This window comes from Hypanus sabinus, unplaced genomic scaffold (assembly GCF_030144855.1).
Source record: "Hypanus sabinus isolate sHypSab1 unplaced genomic scaffold, sHypSab1.hap1 scaffold_2951, whole genome shotgun sequence".
In the NCBI taxonomy this organism is placed as follows: Eukaryota; Metazoa; Chordata; class Chondrichthyes; order Myliobatiformes; family Dasyatidae; genus Hypanus; species Hypanus sabinus.
Window position 1 is genome coordinate 1 of NW_026781103.1, and position 13,344 is coordinate 13,344.

The 13,344-nt window shown below is 44.1% G+C and overlaps 1 protein-coding gene across 1 annotated transcript; it reads left to right on the top strand.

Moving 5' to 3' along the window:
* Positions 1–1,727: 1,727 nt before the first annotated feature.
* Positions 1,728–7,165, top strand: LOC132388310 (phospholipase A2, minor isoenzyme-like). The gene is made up of 4 exons (XM_059960650.1): positions 1,728–1,761; positions 1,858–2,017; positions 2,700–2,824; positions 7,050–7,165. Exons 1-4 carry the CDS (start codon positions 1,728–1,730, stop codon positions 7,163–7,165), a joined length of 435 nt encoding a protein of 144 aa, XP_059816633.1.
* Positions 7,166–13,344: the final 6,179 nt, after the last annotated feature.

Here is a 13,344-nt window from a genome sequence, read left to right on the forward strand (position 1 = left end):
GAAGAATGGTGCCCCAAGGGTCTCTTTATGTCCCTGTGGGTCTGCACAGCAACACCACTGTAAAATCCTCCCCTGCTGTTGCAATAAAGTTGGAAGGGGCAAAGTGTGTTCAGTATCTGTAGAGAGTGTGCAGAAATAGATGCACTTTGCATTTCAGTGCAGGAGCTTCTGTTGATTCAGTCCCCAAACATTCTCTGGAAAGTGGAACTGGAGGAAGTAGGGTGGGAGAGATTCCTTTATTCACTGGGGACACCACCATAGTCACCAATCCCCAGGAAGAGCACCACCCCCCTCTCCATCCCTCCGTGACTCTTCCCTTTTGCACCTGAAAGTTGCTTAAACTTTAAGGGACAGAAAATGAGGCTCCGTCATCACTACAGCTGCCATTCTGTGACAATATTCCTCTTACAAGTTTGACCCATTTGGTCGAGATTCACATTGTGCTCAGGAGTTGGGGTGAAGCAGGATATAAAGCTTATCACCTGTTGCACCCAATACCTCAAACACCAACCCGACACCACGACAACTCCCACCTTCCCCCTCATTCATCCCACTGTAAATCAACATTTTCTCACCAGTCAGCCAAAAGCCCAATACTTCAACTTGTGTTGTTTTAGTACAAATTCCGGTTGTTATTGGTCAGAACCACTCACTTATGTTTGGTGAGATAAAGCTCAGCAGGTGTGTGCATTTGCATGGAATGAGTTTATAGACCTTCTTCAGCAGAATGAGGGATTTGCATTTTATTAATATCCAGTATGTATGGGGAACTGTTTGTATGGAGCTGCACGTGACTGGATTTGAATTCATATCAATTCCTCTGAATTGATTAGTATGGATAACTAACTAATAAAAAATTGTGTCCTTTTGATGGGGGGAAAATGTCAAAAAGTCATGCAGGTGCTTTACACCAGGAATCATTTGACATGATGGAAGACTGTTAGAAGCTGAATTTTTCAGTGAATTGAAACTAACACATCAAAGAAAAAGAAGATTGTATAATGGCTGAGGCGCAGACACATATCTTAATGTCTGAAATTTGTAGGAATGTTGGAGGTTATTAGTCCTGCAGACTCATCCGGACACCCCAAATCAGACAAAACTCCAGTGGTCTTCAGTCTTACCATTTTCCAATCTCTGGTCCTGAAACCTCCTCATGGAACTCGTAGGGCAAGTCCCACAGTGACTCGTCTCATTTTCAGAGGTGGTCACCTCATCTTCCCCATATTGTGATACCGATTATCGAGAATCCATGCCGTGACAATTCCAGCCCACCGCCCACTGTCATGGTCTCTGTTTAGTGTCTATGTCTCAATCAGTGAGACCCATCATGAACCACATTTGGGTTAGTTACACTCACTCATAATAGAACACAATCTCACACATAAATTCACACACACACACACACACACACACACACACACACACACACACACACACACACTCACACACACACACACACACACACACACACACACACACACACACACACACACACACACACACACACACACACACACACACACACACACACCACACACACCTGCTCCCACTGGGAAGAGCCGGAAGCTGTCAGGATTAGTTGTCTCTCCAACCCAGTCAAATAGAGACCAGCTGTATCAACAGGGGAGTTTGTCTCTATATTCTCCATGTTATCAGCTCCCAATAAATAATCCAGGGATTGAACTCACAAGTGTGATTTCCAGGACGGGGAAGAGCAAACGACAATGCTGGGGTTGTTTGTCCTCCTTCTGCTCTCAGGTAAGGAGTCTCTCCTCGAGTGAGCCTTGTTCTCGTGTTGGTTGCTTTATGTTCTAACCTGTTTGTGTCTGTCTGTTCCTCTCCCTCCTGATGTAGCTGGTGCTGGGAGCACTTCCATTGAGTCCAGGAACATTTATCGGTTCAGTAATATGATTAAATGTGCCATGCCAGGTGTCAGCCCACTACTGCAGATCAACAACTACGGCTGTTACTGTGGACGTGGTGGATCTGGGACACCAGTTGATGAGCTTGACCGGTAGGTGGACAGAAGGTCTCCACAGAGCCAGTTACCATCCACTGGAGTCCAGGGACAAAGAACTGTTCTCATTGATTGTCAGAGGCAGCAGGATTGCATCTTCACTGAAGTCCCAGTGACGGTAGAGAGGGTAGTGTTTGGTGTTAGTCTGTACAGGAGGTCAGGACTGTGTAGTGGAACACACCAAGGACAGGGCAGCTGCTCCCAGGGAGGATTCTGTCCTTCTGGAGGATTCAACAGGGGGTTCGATCATGGCAGCACAAGAGAGAACCATGACACAGTGGCTACCTTACCGAGAGAGTGAGGAAGGGAAGGAGAGAGGGGAACCAGCTGGTCGATCAATCTGTTGCTTATTGTTGGGTGGTGAGAACACACGATCCATAGAACAAGGGAAAAAAATAAACATTGGTCACCTTCTCAGGTCTATTGTGGTCACGTCACTTGGAGGAATTCTTTTCCACATTCCTGCCTGAGTCCCCACAAATCCTGATTCCACGTCCCACAGTGAAGCCCCTACCCAGCTCCCTGGGTCGATATGAGCCTGCTCAGTTTGGCTCAGCTCAGGTCACCCGCTGACTCTTAGCGCTACATGGGAAGTGTGTGACACTGGAGGCTGCTGTAACAGTGTTGTGTTAATTCTAGTCCATGAGTTTTTAATTAAGTGTGATCTGTGATTTTACAGGTGCTGCCAGACACACGACAACTGTTATGGTGATGCCAAGGAAAAAGAGAAGTATACATTTCTCAGCTCACCCAAAATAATATATTTCAAGTACAGTTGCACAAACAGGAAAATCGAATGCAAAAGTGAGGATGATCAGAGAGTGCCTCATTGCCTTACTTTTATCCTCGGTTCCATGGACACAATCTTTTGTCCATCCCTCATTGCCTTTGTGAAGGTGCTGGTGAGCTGCCATCTTGAACCACTGGAGTCGCCCTGGTGACGGTTCTCCCACAATGCTCTTGTGGTGAAGCTCCAGCATTCAGGCCCAGTGATGATGGAGGAACGGATTATGTTCCATGTCTGGATGGTGTGAGAGTTGCAGAGACCTGTATGTGAACTTATCTCTGTCCCTCTAGGACCTATCCATCTATATTCCATCTATACAGACAGAGTTGCAATGAAATCAATTCCTTTGTCACTTTGTCGAGCTCCCTCTGTGTTTGGGAGCTGCACTCATCCAGGGACTGGGGAATATCCCTCTCCTGGCTGATGGTGGAAAGGATTCAGGCAGTAAGATATCAATCATTTCTAATGTGATGCTTAACTTGTGACCTGTTCTTGTAATCACTGGTTAATGCATCTTGGTCAATTATATGTGAGGGTCACTGGTGAACTCCAGTGCAGGAATCACAGAGACTGTGGCAATTCAAACAAAACAATAGATTTAAGACAAAGTAACCAAGAAAACTAACAAGAACTCAGGTAAACTGTGCAGAATCCTGACAAACAGAAATCACTCAGACACACAGAAAAACTTGGTCAGAGTTTCACCAGACAAGGAACCACAATGACTGAGCAAAGAGGGGTTGGCCAGTTCCCCTGACATACACTCTGGAGCAGATAGGAATTCAGAACAGACCCAGTGTCCAGGCAAAGCAATAACCCCCAAGTCAACAACTACAATGAAAGACATAGAAAATCCTGTGCTCATTCAGTTACCCAAACTGAATAAAAATGATAAAAGCAAGGAGAGCTGATCAATGCTCATGATCCCAAACGAGACACCTGAGACACAAGGTGAGTGAGTTCTAATAAAATAATTAGAATCTGAATCTGAATCAGATTTGATATCATCAACATACGTTGTGAAATTAATTAACTTTACGGCAGCAGTACAATGCAATACATGATAAATAAATATAGAGAAAAAACTGAGTAACATTAAGTATTTATGTCTAATAAACTCTTCCTGGGCTTCCAGCCAGGTACAGCTATCAATTATAACTGATGTCATCAAAACATCAGTGATAATCAATACCGGTACCCAGCTGGAAGCCCAGGAAGAGTTTATTCATCATATATGCCAGGAAAGCACAAGGTGCTTTTTCTTTTGTATACATGTCTATTAAATAATCAAGTTCAAACAAGTAGTTTAAAATGACAGAAATAAAGAAGTAGTGAGAGAGTGTTCATGAGTTCAATGTCCATTCAGAAATCATATGGCAGAGGGGAAGAAGCTGTTGCTGAATCACTGAGTGTCTGTCTTCAGGCTCCTGTACCTCCTCCCTGATGGTAACAATGAGAAGAGGGCATGTCCTGGGTGATGCGGGTCCTTAATAATGGACGCCGCCTCCCGAAGGCATCGTGTTTGAAGATGTCTTGGATACTACAGAGGCTGGTACACATGATGGAACTGGCTAATTTTACAAGTTTCTGCAACTTAATTCGATCTTGTGCCGTAGCCATCTCCCGCATACCAGGCAGTGATACAGCCATTCAGAACACTCTCCACAGTGCACTTGGAGAAATTTTTGAGTGTTTTAGTTGAAAAACCGAATTTCCTCAAACTCCAAATGAAATATAGCTGCTGTCTTGCCTTCTGTGTGTAACACTTACCCAACAGGCTGGTATATGTCTAGGCAGGGGAAAAGGAGATCCAGCCACACAACAATCCCACCTCCCCTACACGCAGGTGCTGTGAGAGTCGAGTTTATGCCTCGCGCCAGCCCACAGTATCAAACCCACAACAAATACCGTTATGAAAAACACTTTAAAGAGTTTACTAAAATAAAAAGAGTATTAGGCAATACAATATATATGCAAGGGAAAAAAACAAAAAGGCGCCAACTTATCAGCGTTCAGTCAGTTTAGTGCACATCGTTGGAGCTCAACCATCGAACCATTCGACCCCTCGTCGCTTGCCTCCGACCTCCACGTCCTCTCACCTAGGACCACGCCCGGTTGTCTTCCGAGCAGTGCAGCGCACATCCACCTTCCTCGACGTCTTCCTCCCGCGCACTCCCCAAAAGCCCGCGAGAAACCCCTCCCCCAAGTTCCCAGCCTCACAAGACAAAATAACATTCCCCATTGGTTAACAAATGAATACAATTACCATATCAACAAGTATAAAGCAAAACAACTGCGAGAGAAACACTTATCAAAGAAGCATTCCTACTCTTAACAAACCAAAAAACCCATTTTGAGTAACATACACAGGACATTGTACATGTGGTTAAGAAAGCATATGGTGGATTGGCCTTCATCAATCGTGGGATTGAGGTTAGGAGCCGAGAGGTAATGTTGCAGTTATATATACCCCACTTGGAGTACTGTGCTCAGTTCTGATCGCCTCACTACAGGAAGGATGTGGAACTGATAGAAAGGGTACAGAGGAGATTTACAGGAATGTTGCCTGGATTGGGGAGCATGCCTTATGAGAATAGGTTGAGTGAACTCGGCCTTTTCTCCTTGGAGAGACGGAGGATTAGAGGTGATCTGATAGAGGTGTATAAGATGATGAGAGGCATTGATCGTGTGGATAATCAGAGGCTTTTTGCCAGGGCTGAAATGGCTAGCATGAGAGGGCACAGTTTTAAGCTGCTTTAAGCAGATTGAGGAGTTTCCTTACAGAGGTTTATAAAGTTATGAGAGGCATAGATAAAATAAACAATCGCAACCATTTTCCAAGGTAGGAAAGTCCAAGACTAGAGGTCTAGGTTTAACGTGGGAGTAGAAAAAGATTTCAAAGCAACAACTTGTTCGCACAGAGGCTGCTGGGTATGTAGAAGGTGCAAAGGAGATGGGTACAATTACAATATTACAAAGATAGTTTGAAGGCTTCCTGGAAAGAAAAGCTTTAGAGGGATTTGGTCAAGCGCAGGCAGAAGGGTTAGCATAGAAAGACAGCATGGATGAGCTGGGTCGAAAAGCCTGGCTCTATGCTGCAAAATGTTTATGACCCTATGCACGTGGAAGATGGCTGAATTATGCTCCTTATTTGAAGGTGGTTATTGTCTGACACCTGTGTGTTATCAATGTTACTCACCAGCTAGTGGTCAGGACCCAGATATTGCTGGATCATGTGCAGAGAGCAAATTATGAACTGAGCACTATTGATGAGTAAGTACCATATGATAGCACTGATACCATCAAAAAAACATGTGAAATAGTAGATTGAGTAAATATTTGGCTCTGAAAGCTTGCTCCTCTACTTATCAAGATATAGGTTTATCTTCTTGCTCAACACTTTTTCCAGACTTATTTCAATATTCCCAGATTTCCCCAGTTTCCCAAATTCAATCTGCTTCAGTTCTGAGTGAATTTATGGCATCCACAGCCTCTTGACATGGGACCTTCCCTCAGTTTGAACCCTAAGTGGCCTACCCTTAATCTGAGCCAGTGACCCCTGGTTCTATTTCCCATCAGTACAGGAAACACCCTCTCCATATCTGCCCTGTCATCCCTGCAGTGGTTTTGAAATTCAACCCATAAAAAGTAGATTCAGATGAACAAAAGGCAGAATATTTTTGCTTCACTTTACCTCAGCATTTTACAGAATGCAATGGAAATGCTGTGACCAGTTTGTTCGCAGCAAGTTCCCAATGGAATCATGACCAGATAAAATCTCTAAGCTGATATTTGCGGGACAATTCTGATCACATTAAATAGGATTCTTGCAAGCTCTTTTGTCTCATACAATCTCCTCACCTGAGAGGTTAAAATATGCTCACTTTAACATCTCAGGACTGAGAGATGGAGTCACTTTTCCCTCAGGACCGCGGTGGAACATCACTTTTGCAATTTGTGTTAACGTCACTGCATTCTGATGCATGTCTGACATCGGCTTAATAGGATCCATCGACTCTAGAAATGATGAGGTCATCGCAATCAAATTAAAAACCCAAATTACAATTAGTATTTTAAGCAATTTCCAGAACATTAATATAAATATCAGAAAGTTGCGCATACTATATAAATGGAAGCTGAAATATCAAAATATATTAAAATATAAAAATATCTTTCAATCTTTCATAATCCAAGGCAAATATCTTTAACATAATGGATTATTTCAAATATGCTTCCTTTCAGGTAATAGTCACTGCGGGAAGTTTATCTGTGAATGTGATCAACAGGCGGCCATCTGCTTCTCGAAAGCAAAATACAACCTAAAGAATAAAGGCATCAGTCAATCTTGCTGCAAATAGGTCGATCTGACCATGTGGTTATGATTTTCCTTGACCTTCTCTAACAAATACTTTCCTTCCAAATTGTATCATCTATTTTATTTCCAGGAGCTCAAACATCTTTGATCTCCATATTAACGATGTTACTATAATCAATAATCTGATTTAAATCCAACACTCCTTATCCTGTCTTACATTATTTGTGCCACTCAGAAAGATAAAGATCTTCATCACTTTAATCTTTCTCCCAATGAAAGCACATCCTGGTTTCAAAGACTCTTCCCATTACTTTATAAACCAAAATCTGAATGTATCATGTCCACTTTGCCCGTATTTTCACTAAAGCATGAATGCTGCAGCACCTGGGAATCCCATTGATCAACGATGAATAAATTGAATTGAGATGATAATCATTCCCTCAAGCCAGGCTTTCCTTAAACCTCTGCTGTGGAACCTGAGGAAAAATCTGTTCACATCAAAGTGATGCAAACCTTGGGATGGCCCATATCAGATGCTTAGTTGGTTCCTTACAGGGCGTCTAAACACAATAATGATTAGAAGCTGCACTTTGAAAGCCAGTTGTGATTATACTCGGAGATTGTTTGCAATGACATTGCTGGTGGCACTCATAATATTCAGGTGGTGGGCATATATCTTATATAATCAATTAAACCTGATTTGAGAGCATTGAAACGTGCCTGGCATCTCACTCTTGTATCACACCACATGAACCACAACGAGGAAAACCAGTCAAAGGATGGGAAGCACAGGCTGGGACTTCTCTTGGAGTGTTTCCATCCCACGGGCACAACGCAGACAAAACCTTCACCTATTCCAATACCACCCATGCGCTTATCAACAAGTAGAGTATCAAATGAATTTCTAACACTGAATCAGAAGTAAGAAAGCAGTGATCACATTAATGGGGTTGTACAATGCCATACATGATCAATAAATATAGAGAATTAACCTGAATTACGTTTGGTATCTGTATGTCTGTTAAATAGTTAAGGTAAAATAAGTAGTACAAATAACAGAAATAACAAAGTAGAGAGGTAGTTTTCATGGGTTCAATGTCCATTTAGAAATCAGATGGCAGAGGGGAAGAAGTTGTTCCTGAATCGCTGAGTGAGTGCCTTCAGGCTTCTGTACCTCCTTCCCGACAGTAACAGTGCGAATAGGGCATCTCCTGGGTGGTGGGGATCCTTAATGATGGACGCTGCCTTCTCTCAAACTAGCGGGCACAGAATTAAGACAGGAGGGGAAAGTGTTAAACGGGACCTTAGAGGTCCCTCAGCCAACAGGGACAGTCGGAGGTGGTCAGGCTGTTTAACACAATGAGTCTGGTGTCTGTCCCACTGGAGTAGGTCAAACATCGACATCTTTCCAAATTCCAGGCAGGGTGCCCTGTTTTGAAGTCAGCGCACCATTCCCAAATCCCCACTAATCAATTATCATGTATTGCATTGCAAAGTGATCAAATTTCACCACATAGGCCAGTGATATTAAACCTGATTCTGGTCCTGAAGCTTCTGATGCCTGTCACCTGGTATTTTCACCGAAGTAGGTGACTTCGAGAGCATGTGCAAGGATTCACTCCTGTTGTAGCTTCTGATTGCTGTGCAATCGATGGAGTTGCAAATAGAGAGAGGGAAAGGGAGAGAGAGAGAGAGAAAGAGAGAGAGGGAGAGGGAGAGAAAGAGGGAGAATGAGAGAGATATGAAGAGAGAAAGAGAGAGAAATGAAGAGAAAAAGAAAGAAGGGAAGGAAAGGGTGTGGGAGAGAGATGCAGATAGAAAGATGAGAGAAAAGATAGAAAATAGACAGCAAGCATTCAAGGGTTATTTCTTCAGCTGTTTGATCGGGGCACGACTGTGCACGCGTGTGGTCGTCAGCCAGTGAGAATAGGGAGAAGAGTTTAAAAGGAGACAGCGGATTACAGAGTACAGGGGGACAGAGTAGGAAGGCTTTGACTCAACTGGGCTTTGGCGATAAGGAGTTAAAGTGAGTTAGGCTGCCTGTGTAGAATAGAGACAGAATGTATGTGTGTGAGTCTGGTGTTCTGTGCTCGGTGTCAGATGTGGGAAGTCAGGGAGACTCCCAGCTTCCCGGGTGGCCACATCTGCGTCAGGTGTGTCGAGCTGCAGCTCCTTAGGGACCAGGTTAGGGAACTGGAGATGCAGCTCGATGACCTTCGTCTGATCGGGGAGAGTGAGGAGTGATAGAAAGGAGTTATAGGCAGGTGGTCACAGTGGAGACAGACAAGTGGGTAACAGTCAGGACAGGGAAGGGCAGGAGTCCGAGGCTAGAGAGCACCCCTGTGGCTGTCCCCCTGAACAATAAGTGCTCCTGTTTGAGTACTGTTGGGGGGGAACGGCCGACCTGGGGGAAGTAGCAGTGGTCACGCCTCTGGCACAGAGTCTGGCCCTATGGCTCAGAAGGGTAGGGAAAGGAAGAAGATGGCTGCGGTGATAGGGTTCTCTACAGTTAGGGGGTCAGACAGGTGATTCTGTGAACACATGAAAGAAGCACAGATGGTAGTTTGCCTCCCAGGTGGCAGGGTCTGGGATGTTTCTGATCGCATCCATGATATCCTTATGTGCAAGGGAGAACAGCCAGAGACCATGGTACATATTGGTACCTATGACATAGGCAGGAAAAGGGAGGAGATCCTGAGAGCAGACTACAGGGAGTTAGGAAGGAAGTTGAGAAGCAGGACCGCAAAGGTAGTAATCTCGGGATGACAGCCCGTGCCACGTGACAGTGAGTATAGGAATAGAGTGAGGTGGAGGATAAATGTGTGGCTGAGGGATTGGTGCAGAGGGCAGGGATTCAGATTTCTGGATCATTGGGACTTCTTTTGGGCCAGGTGTGACTTGTACAAAAAGGACGGGTTGCACTTGAATCCCAGGTAGACCAATATCCTGTCAGGGAGGTTTGCTAATGCTTTCGGGGGGGGTGGAGTTTAAACTAGGATTGCTGGGGGTGGGAACCAAACTGAAGAGACAGAGAAAGACGCGGTTGGCTCACAAATAGAGAAAGCTTGGAGACAGTGCGAGAGGGAGGATAGGCAGGTGATAGAGAAGGGACGCACTCAGACTGATAATTTGAGATGTGTCTATTTTAATGCAAAGAGTATTATGAACAAAGCAGATGATCTTAGCGTACGGATCAGTACTTGGAGCTATGATGTGCTGTCCATTACAGAGACTTGGATGATTCAGGTGCAGGAATGGTTACTTCAAGTGCCAGGCTTTAGATGTTTGAGAAAGGGCAGGGGACAGGGAGGGAGGCAAAAGAGGTGGGGGTGTGGCATTGATGATCAGAGATAGTGTCCTGGCTGCAGAAAAGGAGGAAGGCATGGCGGGATTGTCTACAAGTCTCTGTGGGTGGAAGTTAGGAACAGGAAGGGGTCAATAACTCTACTGGGTGTTTTTTTATAGACCACCCAATAGTAATAGGGACAACAAGGAGCAGATAGGGAGACAGATTCTGGAAAGGTGTAATAACAGCAGGGTTGTCATGGTGGGAGATTTTAATTTCCCAAATATCGATTGTCATGTCCATAGAATGAGTGGTTTAGATGGAGTGGAGTTTGTTAGGTGTGCTCAGGAATGTTTCTTGAGACAACATGTAGATAAACCTACAAGAGGAGAGACTATACTTGATCTGGTATTAGGAAATGAACCTGGTCAGGTGTCAGATCTCTCAGTGTAAGAGCATTTTGGAGATAGTGATCACAATTCTATCTCCTTTACCATAGCATTGGAGAGGGATAGGACAGACAAGTTAGGAAAGCATTTAATTTGAGTAAGGGGAAATATGCAGCTTTCAGGCAGGAGCTTGGAAGCATAAATTGGAACAGATGTTCTCAGGAAAATGTACAGAAGAATGTGGCAAATGTTCAGGGAATATTTGCGTGGAGTTCTGCCTAGGTACATTCCAATGTGACAGGGGAATGATGGTAGGATACAGGAACCATGGTGTACAAAGGCTGTTGTAAATCTAGTCAAGAAGAAAAGAAGAGCTTGCGAAAGGTTCAAAAAACTAGGTAATGATAGAGATCTGGAAGATTATAAGTCTAGCAGGAAGCAATTTAGGAATGGAATTAGGAGAGCCAGAAGAGGCCATGAGAAGGCCTTGTTGGACAGGATTAAGGAAAACCCCAAGGCATTCTACAAATCTGTGAAGAGCAAGAGGATAAGACATGAGAGATCAGGACCGATCAAGTGCGACAGTGAAAAAGTCTGTATGGAACTGGAGGAGATAGCAGAGGTACTTAATGAATGCTTTGCTTCAGTATTCACTGCGGAAAAGGATGTTGGCGATTGTAGGGATGACTTACAGTGGACTGAAAAGCTTGAGCATGTAGATATTAAGAAGGAGTATGTGCCGGAGATTTTGGAAAGTATCAAGTTGAATAAGACACTGGGACCAGACGAGATGTACCCCAGGCTACTGTGGGAGGTGAGAGAGGAGATTGCTGAGCCTCTGTCAATGACCTTTGCATCATTGTAAGGGAGAGGTTCCGGAGGATTGGAGGGTTGTGGATGTTGTTCCATTATTCAAGAAAGGGAGTAGAGATAGCCCAGGAAATTATAGAACATTGAGTCTTACTTCAGTGGTTGGTAATTTGATGGAGAAGATCCTATGAGGCAGGATTTATGAACATTTGGAGAGGCATAATATGATTAGGAATAGTCATCATGGCTTTGTGAAAGGCAAGATGTGCCTTACGAGCCTGATTGAATTTTTTGAGGATGAAGGAAGAGCAGTAGATGTAGTGTATATGGATTTCAGCAAGGCATTTGATAAGGTACCCCATGCAAGGCTTATTGAGAAAGGAGGTATGGGATCCAAGGGGACATTACTTTGTGGATCCAGAACTGGCTTGCCCATGGAAGGCAAAGAGTGGTTGTAGACGGCTCATATTCTGCACGCAGGTCAGTGACCAGTTTTGTGCCTTAGGGATCTGTTCTGGGATCCCTATGCTTCCTGATTTTTATAAGAGACCTGGATGAAGAAGTGGAGAGATGGTTTAGTAAATTTGCTGATGACACAAAGGTTGGGGCTCTTGTGGATAGTGACAGCGGGACATTGATAAGATGCGAAACTGGGCTGAGAAGTGGCAGATGGATTCACCCCAGATAAATGTGAAGTGGTTCATTTTTGTAGGTTAAATATGATTGCAGAATATAGTAATAATGGTAAGACTCTTTGCAGTGTGAGGGATCAGAGGGATCCTGGGGTCCAAGTCCATAGGACACTCAAAGCCGCTATGCAGGTTGACTCTGTGGTTAAGAAATTATATGGTGCATTGGCCTTCATCAATCGTGGTATTGAGTTTAGAAGCCAAGATGTAATGCTACAGCTATATAGGACTCTGGTCATACCCCATTTGGAGTACTGTGCTCAGTTTTGGTCACATCAGAACAGTAAGGATGTAGAAACCATAGAAAGAGTGCAGAGGAGATTTACAAGGATGGATTGCCTGGATTGGAGAGCATGCCTTATGACAATAGGTTGAGTGAACTCAGCCTTTTTTCATTGGAGTGACGGAGGATGAGAGATAGCCTGATAGAGGTGTATAAGAAGATGAGAGGCATTGATCGTGTGGATAGTCAGAGATTTTTTTCCCAGGGCTGAAATGACTAGCACGAGAAGGCACAGTTTTAAGGTGTTTGGAAGTAGGTACAGAGGAGATATTGGGGGAAAGTTTTTAGTGGTGGAGACAGATACGATAGGGTCTTTTAAGAGTCTCTTGGACAGGCATATGGAGCTCAGAAAAATAGAGGGCTATGGGTAACCCTAGGTAATTTCTCAGGTAAGGACATGCTCGACACAGCTTTGTGAGCCGAAGGGCCTGTATTTTGCTGTAGGTTTTCTATGTTTCTATGTATTTGTTGACCTGCCAAATCTCTTCAAACTCCTGAAGACTCACTGCCTTGCCTTCTTTATAACTGCATCGATATGTTGGGACCAGATTAGATCCTCAGAGATGTTGATTTGAGTTGTTGAAGAACATGACAGTGTATTCCTTTCCCGTGTGGTGTCCCTTTCAGGACAGAAATCTGTTCCAGTGGGTCTGTGATGTGGTCTTTGTTGGGGAATTTGTTGCATCATGTTCTGAACAAGGTACATTGCTGGAGCCTCTCCAGTGGTGGTTTCTGAGATGTGAGCTGTGATCAGGATATGCCTTC

Excerpts from the sequence above, each read along its gene's own strand:
- LOC132388310 (XM_059960650.1), top strand. The coding sequence starts at position 1,728 with ATGCTGGGGTTGTTTGTCCTCCTTCTGCTCTCAG. Across the intron at positions 2,018-2,699 it reads CCAGTTGATGAGCTTGACCG|GTGCTGCCAGACACACGACA; the intron begins GTAGGTGGACAG and ends GTGATTTTACAG. Across the intron at positions 2,825-7,049 it reads CAGGAAAATCGAATGCAAAA|GTAATAGTCACTGCGGGAAG; the intron begins GTGAGGATGATC and ends GCTTCCTTTCAG.